The sequence below is a fragment of the Protopterus annectens genome, chromosome 3.part1, assembly GCF_019279795.1.
Source record: "Protopterus annectens isolate FY-2018-M chromosome 3.part1, PAN1.0, whole genome shotgun sequence".
Classification (NCBI taxonomy): domain Eukaryota; kingdom Metazoa; phylum Chordata; order Ceratodontiformes; family Protopteridae; genus Protopterus; species Protopterus annectens.
The window spans coordinates 767,435,649-767,462,552 of NC_056732.1; the positions used below are offsets into that span (position 1 = coordinate 767,435,649).

Here is a 26,904-nt window from a genome sequence, read left to right on the forward strand (position 1 = left end):
GCAGACAGATACTGGATCCCCTTTTAATGACACCAGAAGTTTAGCCAATTGTTGAAGTCAGTCATTTTGTCCTTATACTGTGGTATCATTCTGGGAGAAGGCAGGATGCTACTCAGGGCTAGGGTCATACCTGCCTGGGCCACATGATCCAAGAGCTCTTCCATATCTCTTTTCATGTAGTCCAGGGAGGTACGTCTCAAGTCATTCACTCCAACCCGGACAATGACAGAGTCGTATTTGTACTTGTTGTGGAGTGACTTGAATGCATGCATTACGTGGCGGATCCTGGCTCCTGACAGGCAGCTGACTGTAATTTTCTCCTTGTTCAGCCTGGTGAGTAGGACATCAGTGTGCCTGACTATAGAATCACCTATGACTAAAGTGTTGGGTACATTGATTTGCCTTAGGGGCTGTTCTTTGGTGGCACACTGGTGCTGTGAGCTATGTGTCACTTTGGTTGTGACTGGTGTTTGTTTGTGTTTCAGCTTCAGAGGTCTTCGTTGCTTGGGCAGGTTAATGTTAAGGGCCTCTGCATATGTGGGTTTAGTGTTGCTATGTGTGGGTGTTGATGGTGTGGGTTTTGAAGGGCTTGAGGTGTAGTGCAGGTATTAACATTCTCCTCTTGACTGTCTAGCACAATCTTGGCCAGAGAGAGCTTTGCTTCCAGTTTGGCTATGTAAGTGCATCTCTTGTAGGTTGTAGTGTTGGGTGGTAGGAGGAGAGGGTTGTCTGTGTACATGAGGCAGTTGCCGCATTGCCCCAGTATGCCCAGATTCACCAGGTGGACAGGAGAAATCACCGGAAGCTGACCTTTGGACATGCCTGATTAGGTTCTTTTTTTGTAAAGTATAAGAGCTGTTTTCCCTTACCTTTGCAAGGTACTTTGCAATTATAGGCTGTTTAGTGCCTACGATTAATTTCTACTTATTGACAAGGAGAGTTGAGTGCTTGTATCAGTTTCAGGCTTCCTAGTGCTTTCCAGCAGGTTCTAGAGCAAGTGCTAGTCACAGGGGTTCAGATTTTAGTGCTACTACTGAGAAACCAGCTAGTTCTAAGGGAAAGTTTGAAGAGCAGACTTTCTGGCACCTGGAACAGTTTAACTGTAGCCTCGCGGTACTACACGATGCGAAAAATGTGCAAACAGACGCGTTTTTAAGCCAGAAAGTTGAAAGGGATAGAAATCAGCCCAAAAAGGCTAATAAAATTACAATTTCAGAGCTGGAAACCACTCCTCTAGTGTTAGATAGGCAGTACAATGCTCACCAGTCCCACTGGTAAGCAGTAGGACTTCCCTCTACCACAGCAAGGTCTGGATAGCTCTGAACACAGAAAATAAAGTCCTGAGACAAGCAAAGCCTGGGATATGAACTGGCTAGGAAAGGTGGGAAACGAGCAAACAAGATAGTATTTTTTTTTTTAAACAGGCTAAACAATGCAATAATACAGTAAATAAACACAGAAAAGGCTAACACACGAGTGTGTAGTCCTAAACAGTAAATGCAATTAAAACTCTACAAAAACTTTTTAAATGAAGCAAGGTAAGTGCGCAACTGAAAAATGATTTAAGAGGCAGTAATACAGCAGAATAAGTAGCTAGTCCATGTATACAGCGGTCTATATATACAGAAAAGCAGCTAAAACACACAAACAATTCAGATGCAATGCAACCTAGAGCACCTGAGTTGTAGCAATATTAAGGCAAATACAGTTATAATAAATGCTCTCAACTGTACAGATTTTCACAGAATGTCCAGATGTTTGCCTTATATTTTTGGTCTGTTTTTAATAAAATTGTGGCTTTCTGGCAAATTAGTGGCAAATCATTAAAGATTGAAGTTAGAAAATAATAACAGACATTTGAGTTTTTTACTTCATACCCTTCTGAAAATTCATGCTAAGGCAAAACCTGTTATTTTATCACTTCTCTAAGTTTGTAAGAGCAATATTCCAAAATTTGTACCACTTTTTTATGGTTTTGTCCAGATATCTTACTCTAAGAGGTTGAGAGATATGCTCCCCGTATAAGAGTAATGCCAAAAAGCCTGCAAATACAACTCAACACCCTAAACCTAAGAAAAAAATGGTAGATACATAAGTGCAGTCGGTAAGTACTTCCATCTCCAGAATATCATATCAAATAGTCAAAAGTCTGAAACAAATAAGCACTGAAACACAATATCTGATACACTGAAAAATCATGTGACTAAAAACTTTGATTTATTCAATTACTTTTAGTATTTATGCCTTCAAGTTTTTATTTTCCTCAGTCACGCAATCCCCTTTTTTCACACAGAAGAGTGCTGTTGGTCTGTGACTGTTCCTGAGTACTAGCCTGAGACAGCCACTGATAAAGACAACTTAGCAGCAAACCAGAAAGTGAAGGCTTTAGGCATGAAATGAATTGTCTGTCCTCTATTGCCCCTTAAACAATTCTGTTTTCTATAAGAATCTGATCTTCTGCCTGTGAGAAAGGATCCCAATAATATGTCAGTCAGTGGATTTTAGGATGACTTTTAAGAGACATGTTTGCAAGCATAAGATGTTCATTTAAGTGGACTCTGCTTTACTGAACATCTTAGTCAGTGTTTTTTGTTACTATGCAAAAGTAAATGTAAAATACAAAAAGTATCACCTATTTTGTAACACCCTCCAGTCTATGTATCATAGACTCCCTTTATATTTACTGCTTGTATCTATGGATCTTTACTAATTAAATGGCTTAGTGATCAAAAGTAATTTGTTCCACTTCCAGGTCCACAGTCCTAGCAGTGTGGAAACTGCTGAGAAAAGTGGGATAGGCATAGAGGGAACAGGAAACAAATGGAAAATATATGTCAAACATGTTTAGTGAGGTGAACTTGAAAGTAGTGACATGAAAATGAAGATGAGTATACATCACTGCCAGGTAAAGAGTTGTATAAGCAGAAGCAGCAACGTGGTAGAGAAACTGGCAATACAGGAGAAGAATTTGAAGACAGTGAGAAAGAAACAGAAGATGAGGACTGGCAAAGATCAAGAGTAACTGGAAAATATTTGGCATTATTATAGATTATGCCTAACACATTTTCAAATGCCCAAAGTGAGCCATTTTTTGTAGAAAAGTGAGAATTTGCATGACAAAGTATACCCACAGTCAGTGCAAAAGACAGAACTTCACTTTTTGCCAAAATAAACATTTATTCTTGTAGCATTTGAGTTGCTTATTCAATTTATTATAACATTAGATGCGTTAGATATAAAATAACTGTTTTGTGCATCTATTAAAGAAAACTTAGGAAGTATTTTTTGTCCTAAAATCTCAGGACAATTGCCACTTTTTATTTATTTTTTTTTTTTGCCGGACACAACTGCCCAAAGAGGTATTGTCATTCTTAAAGAGGGAGAGGTGGTAACCCTATAATGGATAACCACACTGGTAAATCACCTGAATTCTAGATGAACATTTTCCAATGAGATTCTTTTAGGCCAAAACTCTATGCTGAAAGGACAAAGTCCTTAAACAAGGGAATAACTAAAGAAATATGAATGTAACACCAAAATACCTTTGCTTTTCAGACATAAATTCATGCATAAACTATCCAAGGATCAAAAGTTACAAGACCAGCCATCCCTGTCCTACAGAGAATTGTAGTTAACAAAGGAGGGTGGGCTAATGGTTAAGGTGTTTGCCTTATAAACACAAAGTGCAGGGTTTGAGTCTCACAAGGGATAACTGGCTAGGCTTAAAATGGCTCGCAAGGGCAGTTAGCCTAGTACTAATCTATGATCCTATGAGGAATTCAAGACTCCAAACACAAATATATTGATCTTAAACTCATTGATGAAAAATTTACAAGTGACCAAGAAAGAAAATGAACTGAAAGTGCATGCAATTCCAAGAAGACCGAATAGTTATATAAAAATCTTTCCATAACCATAGATGTCCTTCTCTTTCATGTTGCAGTATTCATAACATGAAGGAGATCCCAACAACGGCAACCTGAACATTTGGCCAGTATACCGAAGACTTAAGCTACTGCAAGGTACGTGTGACGTTGCACATAGAACAGCCGAGCGTCAGCCAGAAAAGTGACGTCTACATGTACCATCCTCAGAACTGAATGCCCCAGTCAGAACACCAGTCCAAGGATAAGAGGCAACAGGAATATCCACAGAAATATCCAAGGAAGAGCATGAACCAAGGAGGAAGAAGGGGAGATTAGAATACTGCAACATGGAAGAAAAGGACATCTATGGTTATGGCAAGATTTTACACAACTATTCAACGTCCTTCTATTCCCATGTTGCAGTATTCATAACATGAGAGATAATGCTAAAGCTCATGAGTGAGGAAGGGGATAGGAGCACAAGAAGTCTCCACAAAGACATGCAGAAAATCCTGCTCTAGATCTGGAAATAGAATCCAGTTTGCAGTGTTTTATAAAGGTATAGACAGAAGATCAAACAGCTACTTCTAGAACAGAAGCAGTATCCAGGCTTTTAAAGAAGGCTCCAGAGGAAGCCACTGCTCTAGTCAAATGGGCCTTAACAGAGGAATAAAGAATGTTCCCCCAAGAGAAATAGCAAAAGCAAATTGCCTTACAAATCCAAGATGAAATAGCTTGTTTAGAGACAGGTTTTCCCAGTACCCTGGCGTGAAAGGAAAAAAATAATTGGTCAGACTTTCTAATGGATTTCTGTCCAGATAAAACCTGAGTTGTCTATGTATATATAAAATGTCCAGAACCCTCTCACTGCAGTTTTGAGGAGAAGGGAAAAAGGTTGGTAGACGAACAGATCAGATTGAGTGAGAGACAAGTCATTAACCACTTTAGGCATGGAGGAAGGGTTGGTATGAAGGGACACCCTATCCTTGTGAAAAATCAGAAAAGGTTGTGAAGCCATTAAAGCTTGGAGTTCTAAAAATCACCCAGCAGAAGTAATGGCTACCAGTAAAGCAGTTTTCTGAGTGCAGAATTTTAGGAAAGAGGCAGCAGGCTCAAAAGGAGCTCTCTAAGCTAAACTTTTAGTGCTGGACCTAGGGGGACAGGTTTGACCCCAATGGTTTTGGAGCCATCCTTTTCACTTGCAGCCTTGGTGCTGGACAGCTCATCACTAGCATCAAAATCAGAACTGAGCTTAGTGGAGTTCAGGTTCAGGGCTTTGCCTAGCGAGGTTACTTCAGGGAGGAGGAACAGGTTACCTGGGAGGTCTGATGTGAAGGACACCTTTTAAGAAAAGTATAACCTGTACTCTAGAAGCAAAGGGGGAGACAAAGTCAGACATGCAGAAATGGCTGATAAATGGGCTTTAACTGAAGAATAGGCCAGTCCAGCCTTGAGCAATTCACACAAGAAAGGACCAGGGGAATCTCCACTGAAAATGGATGTAGTCTCTTATTAAAGCATCAGTTGGAAAACCTCTTCCATTTGGATAAGTAGGATCTCCTTGTATTAGGTTTCCTGGTCTCCTGCAGGACTAGCACATCCTCAGAAAAAAGGAGCCTGAAAGGAATCAGAAGCCTATCACCCACAAGGTCAGGTTCAGTGTTGCCAAATGTGGGTGAATGAGAAATCCCTTGTCTTGTGTGAGTAGATCCAACCTGTGAAGTAACTTGTGATGATTGTCCTTTGATAATTGCAGAAGAGGAGGGAACCACTTGCTGTCTTGGCTAAAAGGGGGTCACGAACCAGATTTTTGGTTTGCCCTTCTGTATCTTCAGAAGGACTTTCTTAATTAGGGGGGAAGAGGGGGAATGCGTAGAGAAACACCCCCTTCCAAGAGAATGATAGGGCATCCACCTTACAAACCAGGGGGTGCGGGACTCTAGCACAGAACGTAGGATGTTGCCTGTTCATAGGGGAGGCAAGGAGGTCTATTTCAGGTGCACCCACTGCTGAAGAATGTCCAGAAACGCATCCCTGTGGATCATCCATTCATGGGCTTGTGTCATGGATCTGCTTAGTGTGTCAGTCTGAACATTTTGAGCTGATGCTATATAAACAGCTGTCAAAGTTACCTTTGCTTGAACAGCAATCTCCCAGGCTTGGATTGCTAATCTGTAAAGTAGCTTAGACTTTGTTCCCCCTGCTTGTCCTTCTGGAGGGAGACCATATGTCTTGGACTATTAGGTTCCCCAGAGTTACTCCCCACCCCAGATCTGAAGCATCTGTGAACATTTCTTGTATTGGAGAAAGTGGCTTCAGGGGAAGTCCTGGGTTCTGAGAAATTTGTTGAATCTACTAATGTGATTCCTTCTTTAGGCAAGGGAGAAGTTTGGAAGGTGTGCGGGTCTTCCTCCTTATAAAACTAGGCCTAGAATGGTAGTTTCTATGAAATTTAGGAACTGATGAGACAAAAATATGTTTTAGCTAAGTTCTTTTCCTTTCTCTTCAAGGGATTTGATGAGGGCTGCAGCAGTAGAACCACTGGATGGTATTGTCCAGTGGCGCATCCATAATCTTTGCCCTGAAATCTTCAGATAAAGGCTGCAACCTCAGCCAGGAATATCTCCTGAGGACAGAACCAGATGCTGCTGATCTTGCAGACAGCTGTGCTGCATCCCAGCTGCATTTTATGGAATGCCTGGTAACCTGGAATAAAACTCTCATAAAGGAAGAAAGCTGTTTTTTTTTTTTTTTTTTTTTGCTGCAGAGTCTGGGAGATCTGTCAGCAATTTAGAAGCTTGTGGAAGTAGGGCCAGAACAAACTTGGACATGTGTGTCTGATAATTAATTTCTCAAAAAGCCAGTGTGGAAGAGGTGTAGACCTTCTTTCCAATTCTCTCCTACATTTTACTGTCCTTATCTGAGGGAAGGAGGTTAGTGGAAGGCAGTAATTTTGGTAGTTTTTTTTGGCAGAAAGAGAGATCACAGCTGTGAATCAAGGTTTTTAGATGCTGCAAGAAAAGCATCTTTAAAAGCTGGCAAGACAGGTGGGATGGCTGAAGGAGCAGGGGAGTCTATTTGTAAGAGGTCATAATACCTCTTTTGTACCTCTGAGACTTGTGAGTTTTCCCACTTGAAATAGTCCCTCATTCTGAATATAGCTTCTCCAAAAGGAATATCTTCTTCTGGAGAGTCCCCGGAATTAGAATCCACTTCAGCAAAGGCATATTCCAGAGTAGAGTCAGTTTGAGTGGAGTAATCCAGGGAGTCATTTGAAGATGATTCATCTTCCTCAGAGGCCTCTAGTTCAGCAGATGGAGGAGGAACATAGGAGATGCTGTTGTAGGAGGTTGCAAGGTGGAAGGCCTTCAAAATCCCTTGAGAAAAGGCTAGCCAGTCTGGGGAAGGCCTACCCTAGGCTGGGAAGGAAGGGCCGAAATAGGCCTGAGCTCAGGATCAGACACCAGCAAAACCTCAATGGAAGGGGCAGTAGAGGTCCTACGAGGAGCATTAGAAGGAGCGAGCAGCAGTTTCTCCTTAACATCCAAATAGCTCATCTGCAATACCTCTGCGGACATGCTGTAGGAACCTTCTCTAGTGGCTTTTAGAGCAGTACTCGACAAAGGAGGAGGACCCAACACTATACATACCTCTGGGCCTTCAACGGTCTCAAGAGAAACATCTGAGATTAGAGGTGCAGCCGAAGATTCAGGCCTTACCTTTTTCACCATTTTCTTCAGGGCTCACCCGATGGACCTGCCGTACCTTCCATACCTAGTGCTAGTCACTTTAGGCTCTGGTTTTCAAGGTATATTTTAAGGGCAGACAGATGACTACTGAGTGTTTTAGGGATGAACACCTGCCTTGTAATAGTGATCGGACCCCAGAAAAAAAGACACTGGTCATGGTTGTCTTTGTCTGGAACCTGTCTTGCACAGTGGCACTTGCCCTTCTTGAATGACATTAATCTCTAACAAGCATGCAGTAATAAAAGCATAACAACAATTTTACCCAAAGGGGGTACTTACCTGATTTGGCTAGAACATTTCAGAGATTAGACGAATGGATGAAAGCTGTCATTCGGACTGGCGGCAGAGAAGTTCTGAGGATGGCATGTGCAGACATGACGTTTTTGGTCAATGCTTGACTGTTCTATGTGCAATATCGCACGTACTTTGCAGTAACATACGTCTTTGGTATACTGGTCTTATGTTCAGATCGCCTAGGTGGGGATCTCTCTCATGTTATGAATACTGCAACATGGGGATAGAAGGACATATTGGTAAATACTCAAGGTTATCTAGAAAAGAAGTGATAGCCAAGGATGGCCTGTAGATGTGACTGCAGTAACATCTTTCAAAAGAGGTCTGCAGAAGGGTCCTATAACTCATAGGAAGGTGGGTAAATTAAAGGAGACTGTGGCTTGGGAAATATTTAGATGCTGAGGTGCTGAGTGTTGACAGCTGTGAATCACAGAGACAGAGGAAGACTGTCCATTACTAAAAAAAATAATAGAGTGTCATTGGTTCTCCATATTTTAAACATCCATTGGATGTCAACGTGTTAGAGCTCTCCAAAGTCTTTTTTCCTGCTGCTTACCGACCATCAGGCTTTCCCATTAATTGGTTCTCTTTCTCCATGTGGGACGTGAATGATTGCATAAGCTGTCATGTATGCAGCCACTGGTGTTTTGTCTTAAATGTCCTTAACCTCATCCCTAGTAACTGATGTGAGCACCTACTCTCTTGCACATGACACTTGAGAGCTACCATCATGAGTCTGGGATCAGCAAGTTCGTCTATCCTATTACTGTGGCCATTGTGAATATCCAAAGCATCACCTGCATAGAAGCAATCTGCTTGAAAGATGACCACCTCTCTTCCACAGGATGTTCAGGAGGATGTTCAGACCAGCATAAGTTGTTCCTTCCTACCCTCTGCCACCAAACTCTTCCAGTGGCCAACCTTTATCCCCGTACATCACAGAAATAGGGACAGCTTTTCTAGGGCCTTTAATATTTTAAAACAATCTAGAATAGATAAAGACCTGGATTATCTAACTATAAACAAGTCAGTTATGACATGTTTAGTCATAAAATTACTATCAGTTGTGTCTCTCAGGGATCATTCTGGACCAGATAAGTTTAACTTACAGCAAAATTTGGTTTTCTTTATTTCCTCACAAATGTAAAAAAGGAAATGCTGTTGGCACTTAAGAAGTTTTTTTTCTGTATTGACAGGACTCTTGGTATTTTTGAACAGAGTGCTTTACAGCTAATAGTAATCAATACTAACAGATATGCAATATCTCACTATGGCTTGAATAAAATATATAAGCCTTAAGCAATTATTGGTAATCTCTTCCATGAGACTTAACACCATGAGGAGATGAATTCATTTTATCAGCTTTTTACTAAATATGTACAAAATATGATTATTTATAAAAAAGAAGTGTTGTATTTACCATTAATCACTAATGACAAAAGCACGTCCAGATCTCTACACGTTTTGACAAGCTTTGCTAAACATCAGTTAGATCTTTGACTGCAATTTTAAGATTTGGTACTTACACATCTTTAAGCATTCAGGAACATGACATAATTTAGCACCATTTTACTGAGCAAGTTCATCTTATGAAATATATGCAGGTATTTTGACAGGCTTAATCATTACCACTTCACTGTTTAAAGTATAGACTAAGCAGAGAAGCCATGTTTAGTGCTATTAAGAAAGATGATGAAGTCTTGGTTCATTTAGGTCTGCGTAGATGAAGCAGAATATTTCTAGTTCTGCTTGACACACCATCATTACATTATTCACTGAACCAGAGATATGCTAGCTCAAAAATTGATTCTTCATCAAAGGATAGTCATAGAGCAGGATATGCCAACATTTAGCTTTAAATATGATACAGACTTTCATCTGGATTTGAAACAAGCATATAAACAATTTAATTCGGACACAATCCTAGAAAGTTTAAGGTTTGAAAAGAATTATAAAGTATAGATTCTCTGCAGATTTCATTAATGGAAGCACAAAGGAAGACAACATGGATATAATATGCTGCCTGAGTAGCACCAGTGTTTCAGTGGTTAGAATTGCTGTGTCACTGAACTTTGGCCCTCTGATTCATTTCCAGGTTAGTGCACCTGTTGTCTAAGATCTGTAAGTCTTTCCTTTTTGTCAGGGTCTCTGTTTCTTCCCATTTCTCAAAGACATGACATCAGGTGAATCAGTGATCCTCTTAATTGTCTTTAAGTTTGAGCATGAGTGTGCATGTCTGCTTGTATGTTTGTGTGTGCACGGGCATGCAAGTGTTTGTGCATGCATGAGCATGCATATGTGTGTGTGTGTGTGTGTGTGTGTGTGTGTGTGTGTGTGTGTGTGTGTGTGTGTGTGTGTGTCTGTGTGTGTGTGCATGTCTTTATAAGTCCACTGACTGTATGGAACCCCCATCCAGTATTCCTTCTCTGCCCTACACTCCTTGATTGGTAGGATAGGTTCTCGCTGCCAGTGACACTGTATGGGGTAAATTGAGTATCTGAGAATAGACAGGGACAAAGCAAACAGTCTCTGAGGATCAAGAACATCTAGCAATGATAACTGGATGACAAAATGTGCAGAACAGCAGTGTAAGAGAATCATATATTTAAACACTCACAGGCCTGTATTGTAAAGAGAAAGCATTATAATTAAAAATGGGGAAAATTAAAACAAATCCAGCAAATGTAACTTAAAGAGAAGCATAACTAAGTACCAAGAGCTGTGCAACCATCCAAAAAATGCATTAGGCTGGACAAAAAAATTCTACTACATGACATTACAAACTAAATACAAACACAACCGCCCAAGATTTTGGAAAAATGTAAACCAGCTACTAAAACCCACCCAAAAGGATATCCCCAAACCAACCAGAATTTCTGACACTAAAGTTCCCATCGGAACACAATTCAACTCCCACTTTGTGAACTCAATTCCGTCCTTAGTATCACAGGACATTTCCAACCTCACTATCCCCCCTATCACAAATAACACTAATACAAGCTTTACCCTCAATACAGTTTCCACCACTTCAATCAAAAGCATGCTCTCCAAACTAAAAACCTTATCAACAGCAGCCAACCTACTCCCCAGCTATTTCTTGAAACTCACAGTAGATGTTATTGCTATCCCAATCTCTACTCTCATAAACAGATCAGTTGTTGAAAACTATGTGTCTAAACTCTAGAAAATATCCTGTGCTACCCACATACATAAAGGTGGGACCTCCACTGAACTTAATAACTACAGACCCATTGCTATATTCTCCCCCTGGCCAAAATCCTAGAAAGATGCATCCATACCCAGGTGCTAAAATATCTCCTGGACAGCAACATCCTGACACCTACACAACATGGTTTCAGACCTGCCCATAGTACCAATACAGCCCATCCTCTACTCACAGACACAGTAAACTGTCCAAACAAATGAAGGCCTACAGGTGTCAACTCTTTTTCTGGATATGTCCAAAGCATTTGACACAGTCTCGCACCAAATCCTGCTAAACAAACTAAATCAATATCATCTATCAAATTCCACTCTTACCTGGTTCCAAAGCTACTTAACTGACAGGTGTCAAGCTGTAAAATGGGAAAATTCTCTCTCTCCTCAGCTGCCACAACTATAGGAGTCCCACAGGGTTCTATCTTAGGACCACTACTATTCATAATCTTCACAAATGACCTCCAAACCTCCACACAGCATGCATCTATCATTCAGTATGCAGATGATACTACCTTAATCTGTGCTGCACAAAACATTCCCACCCTCCTGCAAACAACTCAACTAGCATTTTCTGACATTGAAAACTACCTTACCAAAGCCCTACTTATCCTAAATCCAAAGAAAACTCAGCTTATGATTATAACCAGTTCTAACAAAAACACTAATAACAGTCAATTCACTATCTACTCCACAAATGCTACTTCAATTGCTTCAGTAGCACAGGTTAAGCTATTGGGAATAACCATAGACTCCCACCTAAAATTTGATAGTTATCTCAACTTAACTATTAAAAAAGTACATGCCAAACTGGGATCACTCTACTGTATCAAACCATTTCTTACCAACAGCACAAGATCAGCCATTGCTCACTCCCAACTTCTATCCACCCTACTCTATGCATCTCCCATTCTAACTAATCTTAACAAAACTGAACTAAGCAAAATGGAAGCCTGCTATAACAGAATTGCCCGCTTTGCTGCAAATTGCTCATATAGGACTCATCACTGTACTGCATTGAGACAGCTCCACTGGCTTGAACTGCCCAACCTCCTAACCTACAATCAGCTCTGCCTCTATCATTCTATCTATTACTTTCCCAATAAGTGTCCTGCTCTCAAAAACCTAGTACAACATCACTCAACCAAAAGGCCTCTTAGATCATCAAGCAGACTTCTACTAGAAGTCACCAACAGCTACAATAGCTTTGGAGACACCCTATGTAGTATGTCAGTGGCTAAAAGATGGAACTCTCTCCACACTAGCATACAAAACACATCATTCAAAGCCTCCTTTAAAAACCTTATTAGGCAACATCTCAAGCAAAGTTGTCAGTGCCATGCTTGCTCCCAAAGCTAGTGAAAGTGGATAGGGTACACATACTATACCTAGAGTACTTGATAATAGCTTTCACTCTTACTAACAAACACTGGCTAATGTACAATGTATGTACCATACCTGTGTACTATGTATGTAGTCTACCTATGTTCCAAATGTCAGCTGTACACTACAAATCTATTGATTACCTTTATTTTTAAATTAATATTTTTAAATTAATATATATATAAAATATGAAATACACTGATAGCTTCATTTAGTGTTGGATATAGTGTATGATTTGATGCTGTCTCTTCCATTAATCCCTCAATGGATTGGTCTTTCGATTCGACCACAGATCTGACATCAGCCACTCACAACTTTGGATCCCAAGATCAGGTTCCTCCCCTTACTCATACCACCCTGCATAGCCCAACAATAACTCATATCTCATTTGCTGCTCATTGAAGACAGATGTGGATCTCCTTGCTCGGGTGTGGCTTGAAGACTGAGAGAAATGATTGTAAGGGTATTTTTATTCTATATCTTTCCCTATACTGTCTGCTATCTTATACCCCACTTCACCTTTGGCAGTTAATCCATATCCTTAAATTTTGAAAACTTTGTCTACAGTTTCCCTCATGCTTTGGCACCACTCTACTTATATAGCTTATGTTTTCCTCTTCTTCTAAACTGTCCTATATTAAAACTTTTTTGTGACTCTGAAAATGTTGGATAAACCGTCTGCTTTTAAAAAAATTTGTGGCCTTCAGGCAAAAGATAACAAACTCAAAAGCCCACTTTAAGTGTGTTTACTGTTACCATTTGGATGAACAGTGCAATATTTGTACTATCTTTGGTACCAGAACAGTTGTGGAAAGAAAAAAAATAAACTAATCCATAAGGGAATTCTCCCTGCCTCTGCAGGAGTGATGTCCAAGACTCAGCAAGCTACTAGTACTTGAGCTTCTGCTTCATCAAAAAAAGCTACAAACAAATCCAAGGCAGATAAAACCTCCAAAGCCAAGTCTAAGGAGTCTAGGAAATGTTTTCCAGACATTCATCTACCTCTCTGGTTACAAAATTGTCTAAATCCTCCAATTCAGTTCTCTTCTCAGAGCCAGTCTTGATCAGATCCAGAACTTCCCCCTTTCCCAGAGCCACAATTTTTTTCTTGAGCTTCTCCTTGGCTCTGATCTTTTTTTGTACAACAAATGATTAGCCATCACTTCACTTATCCAGAAGCCCCATTCGCTGATATATTCCTGCGGTCAGTTCATTTAACCAATAACCTCTCAGAAGCTGGTAAGACCACATGATGAAGAAATTTAACAGGACTCAGATTCAGTTGGGGGGGGTTGTGTCCCTTCTTATCCAGACGTTGCTCCTACTGTAATCCATTTCTTATAGTCAGGAGATATGGATCCGAGTACCACCCAGAGTTTGTCTGTCCTGGACCCAAAGATATGTCTACCCTGTATTCCAGTGGAATCTCTGACCTCTATGGCTCTGATGTTGGAGCTTGAAGGATCTCTGAGCCAAAATTTCTGTGCTGGACCTAGAGGGGCAGGTTTGACCCTAATAGTTTCAGAGCCATCCTTTTCACTTGGAGCCTCGATGCTGGACAGCTCATCATAAGCATCAAAATCAGATCTGAGCTTAGTAGAGTTCAGGTTTAGGGCTTTGCCTAGCGAGGTTACTTCAGCTCTTGCTATTCAGTTCACTGTATCTCCTTCAACATCAGCTTTCAAGGCTGTTGAGAGAGCGCTCTCCCGAGTGGACACACAGACTTGCCTCCTCACCTCTACTCCACCCATCGCCCAGAGGACAACCCTGGGTCTTGATCCTTCTCATTTTGGTATACATGGGCCAGTCAGATCTGAAATGCCTTGCATCCATCCCCATAAGTGAGTTACTTACAAGTCTCTTGCGAGTATTCTCTTGAACATCCCACTGGGAAGCTCCTTGGAAGCATTTGTGCAAAAAGAGGAGCATGCACTCACCACAGGAGTCTTTTACAGAGGACACAGATTTTGATGAGGAGGAAGGTCGACCAGATCCCCACATCAGGGTGTCTCACTTAGAAATTCTCAGGTTTCTCAGACAAAAGGGTGGGTGTTCCTCTGAAGCCACTTCTCAGGTGAAATATGTGATCCTCAAGGCCTTTGGCTCTAGCTATAGCTTGGGAACAACTTGGGTGGTTCAGCCTACAGATGAGAAGGTGGACCTTATCTCTAAGCAGGCTTGGAAAGAATAAGATGGAACTGAAACAATTCCCTGCAAGCCAGAAAAGTACTTGGTTTCCCTGAGAGGATCACCAGCATTGGAGGAAGGGGCCTGCTGAGTGGCAGCAGCCATTAATAAAGATCTCATAGAGGAAAGCTCATCTGTCTTTACCCCAAATAGAGAATCTAGGGCACTTGACAGATTTGGGAAACTTTGAGGGCACTGAACTACTAGAAATACATTACTTGATTTTAGAGGGATTTGAATAAGGAAATCTCCAAGTTTCTCTCTGGGACTACATCTGTAGAAGATAAGAAAACCTTGGACTCTCAGCTAGCTACGCTTCATTCTTTGTAAAATGTCTCAATGCATCTTACTTCTAATGCTACAGAATGCACTTGAAGAGCAGCAGGCATGGGCATTAGTGCAAGAAGGCATGCCTGGATGCACTTGTGTGACTTAGCGGAGCATTTCAAGACATCATTTATTAATGCCCCAACTAATGGCTCAGTACTCTTTGGGCCCAAAGTTAAAGACACAGTGACCAAAACTGAGCAAGATGGAAAGTCCCTTTCTGCAGTCAGGATATTGTGCTCTACCCACCAAGAGGTCCTTCTCTTGGAACCAGAAAGCAGGAAAGAAACTATAGTTCCTGAAATCCTAAGCATTCTCTCCTGTGACTCCTGGGGACAGACCTCCAGAGGCAGAAAGGGAAGTTCTAACAATAGATGTTGTCCATGATGCAGATTTGCTCCACAGAACCAAGGTTTTAGATGTCCCTGCACCCTGAAACCTGGATTTCCATCATAAATGACAGATGTGTGCACAGGATAATGACCAGAGACTATTGCTTTCACTTTCTGTTCTTTACTTTAAGCTCAAATAAGTCAACAAATGTTCCACCCTCTCAAAGACAAGTAACACACAATGAAGTGCAAAAACTGCTAAATAAGCTAGTCAACCAAGAGATCCCATTGCAATAATGAGAATCCAGAACTTACTCAAGGTTCTTTTTTGTGACATAAAAGACCAGGGACCTCAGGTCAACCTTGGACGTCAGCATCTCAGTTAATATGTCAAACAATCAAAGTTCCAGATAGTGATGGTTCAATCCATTCTTCCACTTCTGAGAGTGAATGATCGTATTTGCTCCAAGGACCTTCAGGATGCACACTGCCATAAAAGGATGGATAGGTGGCCCAGAAGGTACCTCCACTTCCATTAGGGAGCCAGTCATTTCCAATTCAGAACTCCACCCTTTTGCCTCACTACTTCCTACCAGGTGTTAACTACATTCAAGACAGTGGTAGCAGTATATCTCAGGTTGCAAAGGTTCTGAATGTTCCTGCATCTGGACAACTGGCTCATTTCTGTCCCTACCTAGAATCTACTTATCCAAGTGAGAGATTCCTTTATCCAGATTTGTTCAACACTGGGAATCTCAATCAATCCAGATAAGTCAAAATGTTGCCCCGTACAAGTGGTAAATTTACTGGGGCACATTTGGACACAATCCTTCATACAGCAAAACTTCCACAATACAGGGTGTCAACACTTCAAAGTCCTGCTTAAAGTGTCCTTTCATCACAACAACCAAAGGCAAGAATGTTACTTTGATTACTGGGTTTGCTGACAACCTCCATCATCTTAGTCCCTCTTGCCAGATATCATGAGAATACTACAGCCGACTTTATCAATGCAATGGTTTATCTGGTGACAAACAATATATTTTCCAGTATGTCTTATTAACATTTGCAGGACTGATATATACTGGTGGACTAAACCCCCCTATAGTATTGCAAGATCACCCATTTGCCTTTCCCAGCCCAATGCCATAGTGACAACAGATGTTTCCACTACTGGGGTAGGGGACACTACAAGGGAAAGACAGTCTAAGCCAAAAGGCCCCCTTCCAAAGTCAATCTCCATATCAACATTTTAGAGAAGAGGGCAGTTTTCCTATTGTTGCAGACCTTTCAGACTCTCTTCCTCAAGGCCTGATATCTATTCAAACTGACATGTCATTAGTCTTGTATGTCAACAAGCAAGGAGAACCCGATCCTATCTGTTATGTCCAGAAGTAAGAAGGGTTTGGCAATGGGCAATATCTTTCCAATCACTTTCTTTTAGCAATGCACATTCTGGGGAAGTCCATTGTTCTAGCAGACATCTTCCTGCCTCATCAGTGGCACCTCAATCAGAACATGGTGGAGCAGGTTTTTCACCATTGGGAAAGTGTGCTGTGATCTTTTTGTATTCCCCAAAACACCAAATTCAACAGGTTCTTCTCCCTTATCCTACAGGTTGGGGGGAGTCACAGAGGGATGCTCTAATCCATACTTCTCCCCCTGGTCTCCTCTGCTCCTTTCCTCCAAAGGTTCTGATCCCAAAACTGCTTCAGGAAGCAATGGAGAGGTTTGGTTCCCCTATCTATGGCCTCACCTGAAACCCCCTTCATAGGTGCTGAACCTCAGTCCAGATCTTATGTCTCATCCCTCCTATCTGACGCTTTTAGACATTTAAGCCCTCAAGATAACCACTTGGTTTATCCACTTCTAATTAAGTCTATTCCATCTGAGCTTTCCTCCCATGTTATCCATACTCTTATTTCCTCCAGAGAATGTCTACTAGGAAGATTTACAAAAGCAAATGGAAAAGCTTATCTGTTTTAGGCTATGGAAAGACATTTAGACCTTTTTCGGCACTACTTTCAGTGGTCTTAGACTTTTTAGCCTGTCTCTTTCAGAATGGTGCCAGCCATTTCACTGTCAAATTCCAGTTATCAACTATTTCCAGCTTCCACAATGGGAGAAAATCAGTCCCCAACTGCTTCTCTCAAATTACCTAAGGCCTTTCTGAAAAGTGCCTTTCTTAGAGATCCGACTACTCCTTAGGACATAACTATTCTTCTTCAAGCACTGACTTAATTACAGTTTGAACCCACAGCCAAAGCAGTGTTCCAGTTTTTTACATAGAAAACATTGTTTTGGTGGCAGTTACTTCTGCAAAAGAGGGTATCAGAACTTCAGCCCCCTTCATGTAAACCTCTGTACATTATTTTTTATAAGGACAGTTTTCCTTCAAACACATCCCTCCTTTTTACCAAAGACAGCTACTGACACAAATTTAAATCAAAACATTAATCTTCCTGTTTTTCTTCATAAAATTTTCTTACAATGGAGAATAAATGCTATATTTATTGGATGTTCATAAGCAAGTTCCATTTTACATTCACCATACAAAATCATTCTGAAAGTCTGATTAACTTTTGGTGTCCTTTTCAACAAACAGATTGAAGCAAGGAGTTTCCAAAGTCACCTTATCCAGGAGGTTGTCTACTTGCACAACTCATACATACAAAGAAAAAGGTCTACCTTTAACTAAACCAGCCAAAGATTGCTCAGCTAGGTCTTGGTCAACCTTTACATCCGTCTTTTCCAGAGCATCTGTTGATGACATTTGTGCTACAGCCACTTGGTCTAACAATAACTTCATATCCCATTATAATTTGGATTTGCTTGCGAGAGAGGGCAGCCTTTGGTTCAGCCAACCTCCAGAATATACTTCCTTCCTTCCTTTCTTCAATTCAGTTTACATTAGCAGGAGACTCTCTTCCATCCGTCAAGGAGTAGGCAGAAGAGACAGCATCAGATATTCAAGTTATGTATGTGTCATAATGGTACTGTCTACTTTCATCCTTTTTTCAATTTCCCATCCCCCTCTCTGTTTATGGAACTTGTTGTTCCTTTATTATGGTTGACCAGACTGGCCTATTATAAGGCCCTTCAAGTACACTTTTAAGCTCCAGATCAGTTTCTGAGCATTCATAATATATTGGATAATCTTTTATAGCACTGTTATTATTGCTGTTTATTGCAAGATGCTATTTATTTTCTATCGGGTAAACTTGATCTGAGGTAATATTGGACTTTGCAAGGGGTTACAGGTAAAGGGAGAATCCTGAGCTTGGGATCCAAAGTCTTTAGTGACTGAAGTCAGATCCATGGTCATATCCAAAAACCCATCCATTGAGGAAGGATGGAAGCAGACAAAACAGATCTTTCATTTTGGTAATTACATCATTTCCGTGAAGTATAAAGTAAAGGGGTTTTAGATATAGACTCCTATCGTAATCCCATGGGTTTGCTAATAAAAAGTATAAAGGGAATTGTTTTGAATACAGCCACTCAATGCTGACTCCAACACATTTGCTACAAAATGTACAAAGTGAAAGGTGTTTCGGGCATTTCTAGCTGACGTTAGTGTTTATTACTAACTGAAATAGACATCTTCCTAGCTGACTCGGGTGTTTACTAGCAAAAAATTATAAACCACAGACACTTTGGAAGCCTCCTAAATGACTGCTATGCTTGCTGTAACAAAAAGTACAAAGTAAAAGAGTTTTAAATATAGCCTCTTAGCTAACTCCCTGCTACAGTTTGGAGCCAATAGTATCATATAGTGAAATACCGAAGCATATAATCATTTTAATTGACAGACATGAAATTTGTGTAAATGGTCAAATCTGCATATTTTCAAGTACTACACAGATTTTTAAATCTGTGAATTTTCAACCCATCAAAAGTAATATTTTTTTTCTGTTTTGAAACTGTCAATTATACACTTTAAATAACACAACTGTAGTTTAAAATATATTCTATCTTGGCTTCTGATGTTCTTCAATTTGTATACATTCATACAGATAACTGGATACAATTTTTGACACAAAGATCTTGAGCTGAAACCATGTTTTCTTATGTATGTGGCTGTTCAGCTACACTAGTCATTTTAGAATTCACAAAGATAAGTTATAGTCTTCAGTATACTATGGTCAGTCTTAGTGTTTATACATTCCCAAAAACATAACACACAAAACAGTGTTACATTTAAAGGACAACATGCAATTTCAAAATGAATGAGTAAAAAATGGATTACCCCACCAGTTTGATTACCTTGAAAATTAAAATCATTAATTCCACTCTAGGCTACTCATTCAAAGATGTTGACACAATCATAGTGGTGTACTGACATTACCAGGTGCATGTGAAAGACAGGGATGCCACTTTCAAGTCTTGTGTCTTTGACAGACTGACTCAATCTTTTATCATCTTTGTTCTGTACACACAGGCCAGTTCTGCTTTCACTGAATACACTTACATTTCTGAATATGTATTCTTACTGGTTAAGATGATGTTCATTTTTTAACCATTTTGGTTTCTTAGCTTCGAATGCTCCTAAATATTGCCTGCTCTTTTCACTATGGAATGCATACAATTTTGTATCAGACACAAATTATATGCTTACAGTTTACAGGATAATATTATTATACCCTGATTATTCTTTTAATAATACTTTTTAATATCAATTCTGAAATCATATAAATTATAATGTGGTAAAATTAAAATTAAAACAGATTAAGTCATAACTTACTGATGCATTCAGGAAGAGGTTTATCCCAGTGTCCATTAGGCTGACAGGTTAAAACAGAAGAACCAAACAAAAAGTAGCCAGGGTTGCAGTCATAAAACACAACTGTCCCATACGTAAAATTTCCATGCTCTATCTTGCTTTCCCTGATAGAATTTGCTGGTATTCCTGGATCTGTGCAGTTGACCACTAGAAATGCAGAAAAGCACAACAGGTTTGTTAGGTTAGCATACAACAATGTACTTCTGTAAAACAAACAGGTTTCCTACAGTTGACAATTTGAAGCAAGATGAAAACTTTCTCAAATGAAATAGTTTCAGCAGTTATTTAACAAAAAGACAGACTGAAGGATAGGAATGTAGTAATACTGGACTTCCACATGAAACACTGGAGAGCAAGGCATGCAAAAGGACATGAGGAAAGCAAAGGCTGTAGTGGGAAAGGGATTAACAGCAAACAATGTCTTCAATTCTCCATAGAGAAGCTCAGCAAGCATTGAATCAATGTGTGTATCATGTCAGACATGACTCAGGTATCATGGGGATATGAAGAGTCAGAAACCAGCTCCTATAACTCAGTGTCTGTTTAGCTTCACTCTCTATATGGCTGGTGGGGGTATGTAATTTCCATAATGCCCCACTAACACCCATAAAAGTAGTAATTTCTGTGGCAGGAACTCTTGCTTTCATAAGCACATCCACACATCCATATCTTTGCTACCAGCTGTTCAGAAGGGGGAATGGGAGCTCTTGCAGAAAAGCAAGCTATAGGATAGAAGGAAGTTATGTACTGACTTCTTGCGGCCCTCACACTTAGAGTAAAAAAATATATATACACATCTATCTATATATGTCTCTGTGTGTGTGTGTGTGTGTGTGTGTGTGTGTGTGTGTGTGTGTGTGTGTGTGTGTGTATATATATATATATATATATATATATATATATATATATATATATATATATATATGTATATACATAGATCCGCGATAGTGGTGCTGCGGTAGCGTTGTCGCCTCACAGCAAGACGGTGTCCTGTTCGATTCTCAGCAAGAGCATCTTCTGTGTGGAGGCATGCATGAATGGGCATGCCTTTGTTGAAGGTTGTGCATCAGGGCTGGTAACTCGGCACATAAAAATCCACTACCAAACATTAGCGGACCGGAGTTCCGCTGTGGCGACCCCTAACTGGGATAAGCTGAAAGACACAACAACATATATATGACATGGTTACTTTGACAAAAACAAGTTGACATACTGCAGTGCATGTTCTGAGGCTAATTCTCAGAACACGCAAAGAAAAGTGTTTTTGCAGGGGTGCAAGCCCTCCTGCACCACCCATGTTTGGGGTCTGGCCCCACAACTTGATAATTATACATACTAACTCTGAGATTGCACAATCCCTAGGGAAAGGGCATATCCCTCTACCCTGTGGACTTCAACTCTTGCAAAGCGGTCAACAATTTGCACATGTAAACCAACATGGTTCACTAATATACTGGCTGACCATTCAAATTTTGGTTTATATCAGGACTCCCAGATAAATATGTATAAATATATACACAAACTGTCTTTCTCTCAAAAACAAAAGAAAAAAAACAGCTATGCTTCTACAAACATAGATTCCTATATTTAAATTCATAAGAGCTTTTTTCCATTCACTTTAATCCAGATGTCAGATGACAATCTTGAAGCATTTTATGTAAATATCTGATATGCACATCACATGTGAAATGAACCTATGATCTTAACAGAACATTCTTTTGTCAGCTTTGAAACTCTACAAAAGTCCAATATACGTGTGATGATAGGATGTACTGCCAGCACAGCTAGCTGGAAATTTGTAAATAATTATATGTCATATGTGAATATCAAACTGATTTATACAACATGATTGTGTTACAAATATATTAGAACTGTATGTCATGTGTGTATCAAACTGATTTGTACAGATGTTTGTGTTGAAAAAGAGCTTGTGTTTGAAATGTATCCATTGTGTGATCCACTGGAGAGAACAGAAATGTACATGCACTATTGTAACTGTTTACATGTGTATATTTTAATAGAGGAAACTGGCAGACAGAAGGTTAACCTCAGTCCAGCAAACTTTACAATATATCTGAAATTAAATCACTTTACGGGCTAGGCCAAAAATATGCTATCTCACAGGCTTCAATGCAGCCAGAGACACAAGTTCTGTACTAGGAAGCTTTCTGTATTGTCTTTGTGGTGAACTAATTACTACCCTGGAAGCGTGGATATATGACATTGTTTTATGACTTCCAGCACCTGCCACAGATATGAGCAAAAGCCATTGTGTATATTTTTAAAGGTAGGTGCTAAATCCTGCCAGCTTCCAGCAGTGGAGGTTTGCATGGGAACTAGAAGTCAGATGACCAGAAGTGATGTCATTCTGCAAGCTATCCTAGAAGTAATATGTTTTATATTATTTTGAAAAGTATCTTAGTGAGACTGAGTATTCTATATTCTGTCTTGGGCCTAACAACAAGAAGGGCCATTAACATCATCTGCCTTTCTCTATTAAGTAGGGAATAGTATAATTCTCTTAGATTTAGTCAGGAATATAGTGAAGCTTAGTTTAGATATTGTTTTTCTTTATTTGTCTGAGCCTGTCCTGCAGGGTTATTTTAAATATTTCCTGTGATTCTGAACTCTGATGTCACTGTGAATATACACTTAGTGTTTTATTGTTCTTTTATTATTTATTATTAAGTATGTTTAAGCCTTTCATTGTGGCTGATCTTTGTAGAGCTATTTAAGTTCTGAGAGTATTTGCACATTTATTTGGTGACACTTTGCGGGCCACTCCTAACAGCCTTGCCTTGGTAAAACTATAATTTGTTTTATTGTTAATTTTACTCAGTTTACTGGGTACCCTTATAAGGGCCTTAATATTGCTGGCAGGAGTGTCTGGTGGCAGTGGTAACTTCCTTATTGTCTGAGCAGAAGGGGGAATAGCTAGTACACCTGAGCCAGCCTTTCCTAGGTATGTGTTTGAGTAAATCAAATCTCCAAGACTGTATGTGTCAGCCACTTGGGTGGGACATAAAGCACAGGTTGGACATTGAGGGTGCTGGAGGTCTTGGCTTGGACACTCAGCTGAGATCTCAGCTCTATAGCTGTGCCAGTGGGGAGTCTTACTGGGGATCTGGAGAAAGAGGGAAAAACAGCCCTGGACTGACTGTGTTCCTTGTATGCTCTTAAGGGAAATTGTGCTTGATTGTGCTTGCTGCAGAGAGCTGCATCTAGAGATACGAGTGCACCTTTTATCCTCCCAGTGATCATACCCCACTGGTGCCAATGGTGAAGATTAAGGATCCTTGATTACTGGCCCAGAGATGCAGGGTCATCACAATATGTATGTGCATCATCATCATCATCATCACCATCATCATCATCATTGTTATCATCATCATCTCCCTTTTTCACTTTTTCTACATGGGGTGGGGGTGTCATGTTGACTGTAACCTTCTTTCTTGATTCAGCGCCACACTCCTACCTTCTTCAACACTCATGCCTAACTGCCCCAGATCTTCTTTCACACAATCCATCCACCTCTTTGCTGGATACCATCATTTCCTCTTACCTTCTTCCTGTCTGTCCCAAATCTTCTTCACTAGATAGTCTTCTTTTCTGACATGTGCCCAAACCAACGTAATCTGTTCCTTTTGATCATTTCTGCATTTGGAGCTACTTTGGCTTCTGCTCTTATGCTTTAATTTCATCTGTCCCACAGTGTGCATACTACCACTATTCTCAGGCAGTTAATTTCCATCAACTATATCTTCCTCATCTGCTCTGCCTTTACTGCTCAGGTTTCCATACCATGCAGTAGTACTTGTCGAACCACTGTTTAGTACACCATACTTTTCAATATCTTTGGCATTCTATTGTCATACACTACATCTGACACTATGCCAGCTGGCTGTAGCCCCTCTGAGTCTAGCTTTGACCTCTTCATTTAGATTTCCCTGTTTCATTATCTTTCTTCAATCTCAGTTCTCTGCTTTTTCTAATTTCCCCAATTTGTTGGCATTAACACTCACTTATCTGTACTCAGTTTCATCCCATGTGCCTTCAGTTTTGAATTCCCTTCCCCTACCCTTTGCTAAAGTTCTTGCTGATAATATGCCTGTTAATGCCAGATCATCTGTATACAGAAAGTCTGTTGCTCTGTGCCCTCTGACCTGTTTGCTAATATAATCCATCATCAGTATGGACAGCTGTCAGATCAGAGCTGCACCCTGATACACTCCCACTGGGAACCCCTTTGTGAGACCAAACACTGTTCATACTTGAGTGATTGGGTGCTTGTATCCAGCCTGCAGCAATTCTTTCAATGCTTTTGTGATTTTGAACCACCACAGGACTGCCCAAATCAGCTTTCCTGGGACCTTGTCATATGCTTTCTCCAAGTCTAGGAATGCTCATATGGACTCTTTCCTCATCTCTAGCTTCTTCTCAACTGTCTGTCTCACTGCAAACACTGTGTTAGTTGTGCTGCATCCTGACTGGACTTATTCATCTCCCATCTTACTTTCTACTGCTCTGTGCATCCATTTATCAGTTACCCTCTCCAGAACTTTCATGCAATGTGACAAGAGTTTGATGCCTCTGTACTGCTCAGTTGTGGATATCCCCTTTGTTCTAATAAACTGGCAAAGTATGCTTATTCCCCAGTTACCTGGGAATACAGCTTTTTTTCTCCATACTACGAGTACCCTCACAAGCCATATTTCCCCTATCTCACCCAGCATCTTTATTATATCTGCTGTGACCTCACCTGAGCCTGCAGCTTTCCCTGACGTCATTTTCCTTATTGCTATTGCTGGTGGTTTTCTCTTTTCCTCTCATCATAGACTTTGTCTATGACAGTACAGCTTCTGTGGGTTTTCTTCATTCAGAAGCTGCTGGAAGTACTCCTTCCACCTGCCTTTTATGTCCTGTGGACTGGTGAGCAACTTGTTACTGGCATCCCTTATGAAGGGTGTCTGACTAATCTTCCCTATCTTTCGGTCTTTGACTTGAAACTTGATATAGTTTCTTTATGCCAACTAATGAGTCACTTTCCAGAAGCTGGTAGAGTGTGTCTGGTGTACTGTTCTTTGCTATTGCAGCTCCTTTCTTGGTCTTTGTTAGTCAACCAGTATTTCTTCATAGCCTGCTTCGTCATTTCTATCTCCCACTTTTTCCTATACTCCTTCTTTCTTTTGATGATTTCCTGGACTTCTGCATTCCACCACCAGCTTTCCTTATATGCCTTATTTCCATACCTGACTCAGCCACATATCTGTTCATGCTGTTTCGAGGTGCTGCCAATCTCCTTCAGCTCCGTCTATTTCCTCCTCTTCTTGGGGTGCTACAGCCCTGAATAACTCCTGGAAGTGAGTGCAACTAATGTGATAAACAACTGATTTCCAAAATCAGCTGCATGCAGTGCTCAGAGAAGGCTCTAAGGTCAACAGAGATCAGGTTGAAGACCTGGAAGTTGACTGGAGAGAAAGTACAGCATGTATGTGCATGTTACTGCTTCATTGTTATTTATACATATTTTCTAATCTATGTATACATTTGGCTTGCCATATCATTAAAACTGACAGTCCATGTGTAGTCTCAATATCTGAAAAGAGTGATGTAAGATAGAAGATTTGTTTTTAAGCCATGTTCGGCATATTAATAGGTCTACCACAAATCTTGTACAAAAGAAAAGTCCTTTTACTACACATCCTGTCTGTAAGTTTAAATCAAGCAACAGCAGTTGGAAAATATATCTCACAGAGAAGAAGATGAAGTCATGGCATCAGGGCAATGGTCAAAATTGGATAAAAGCATATCATTCTGAGACTATCTTTGCATAAGAAAGGGAAGGCAAGGAAGGTTAAATACAGTTATTTCAAACTTCAGATTTAGAGTAGGGATCACCATATTGTACAGAGTGGAGCAAACTCTAAACATATTTATTTCCGATTTCCAGTTCTGCTGACTCATCTGACACCCCCATGCACTTTGTAACCTATAGAACAATAATATCAATATATATATATATATATATATATATATATATAGTTCCCCTTCAAAAAATCTAAAACCCATAAAATCGAATTTCATAACATCTAAAATGTGCATCACAACACTGAACACTACAAATCACATGAAAATAACATCCCCTCCACATATAACAACACCAGACTAACGAACACACTTTTTTCCTATGTTTCTGTAGGGGAGCCCACATGTGGTGGGCTCTGCCCCCCCCCCCCCATAAATTAAATATACCAACTCCGAGATCATACTACAGTGGGAATTTTTTAATTTGCTTACCCCACTGTATCATGACCACCATAAAGAATGTACACATAATGTCTATATCACTTACCTGTATGGCCTAAAAAACACATACAGAGTGGCAAAATAAACAGTATATAAATAGTATAATTTTCTACACTGTATAAATAATGACTATAGAAATAAAAAACTACAACATCTCATAGTGATACCACAAGATTAACAGACTAAACTATAACATTTACACATTTGATGATACACTATTCAATATTACAAATTTTAGATGTTAGGAAATTCAGTGTTATGGATTTTAGATGTTATGGGTTTTAGATGTTTTGAAGGGGAACCATCTCTCTCTCTCTCTCTATATATATATATATATATATATATATATATATATAGATATATATAGATATATAAGGTACTATTCATTACTACAGACTGAGCAACTATTAACTTCAGTTATCCATGTCACTTACTGTATTAGTTTTATCAAACTGAAACTT

At 40.0% G+C, this 26,904-nt stretch overlaps 1 protein-coding gene across 1 annotated transcript in view; it reads right to left on the reverse strand.

Annotated features, from left to right (window-relative positions):
- The window catches only part of LOC122797720 (CUB and sushi domain-containing protein 3), a 5,249,173-nt gene that overhangs the window by 327,989 nt on the left and 4,894,280 nt on the right, over positions 1-26,904 (reverse strand). Inside the window, exon 54 of the mRNA XM_044066251.1 lies at positions 20,099-20,284. Within this exon, the coding sequence (XP_043922186.1) occupies positions 20,099-20,284 (186 nt within the window). The remainder of the gene's footprint in view (positions 1-20,098; positions 20,285-26,904) is intronic.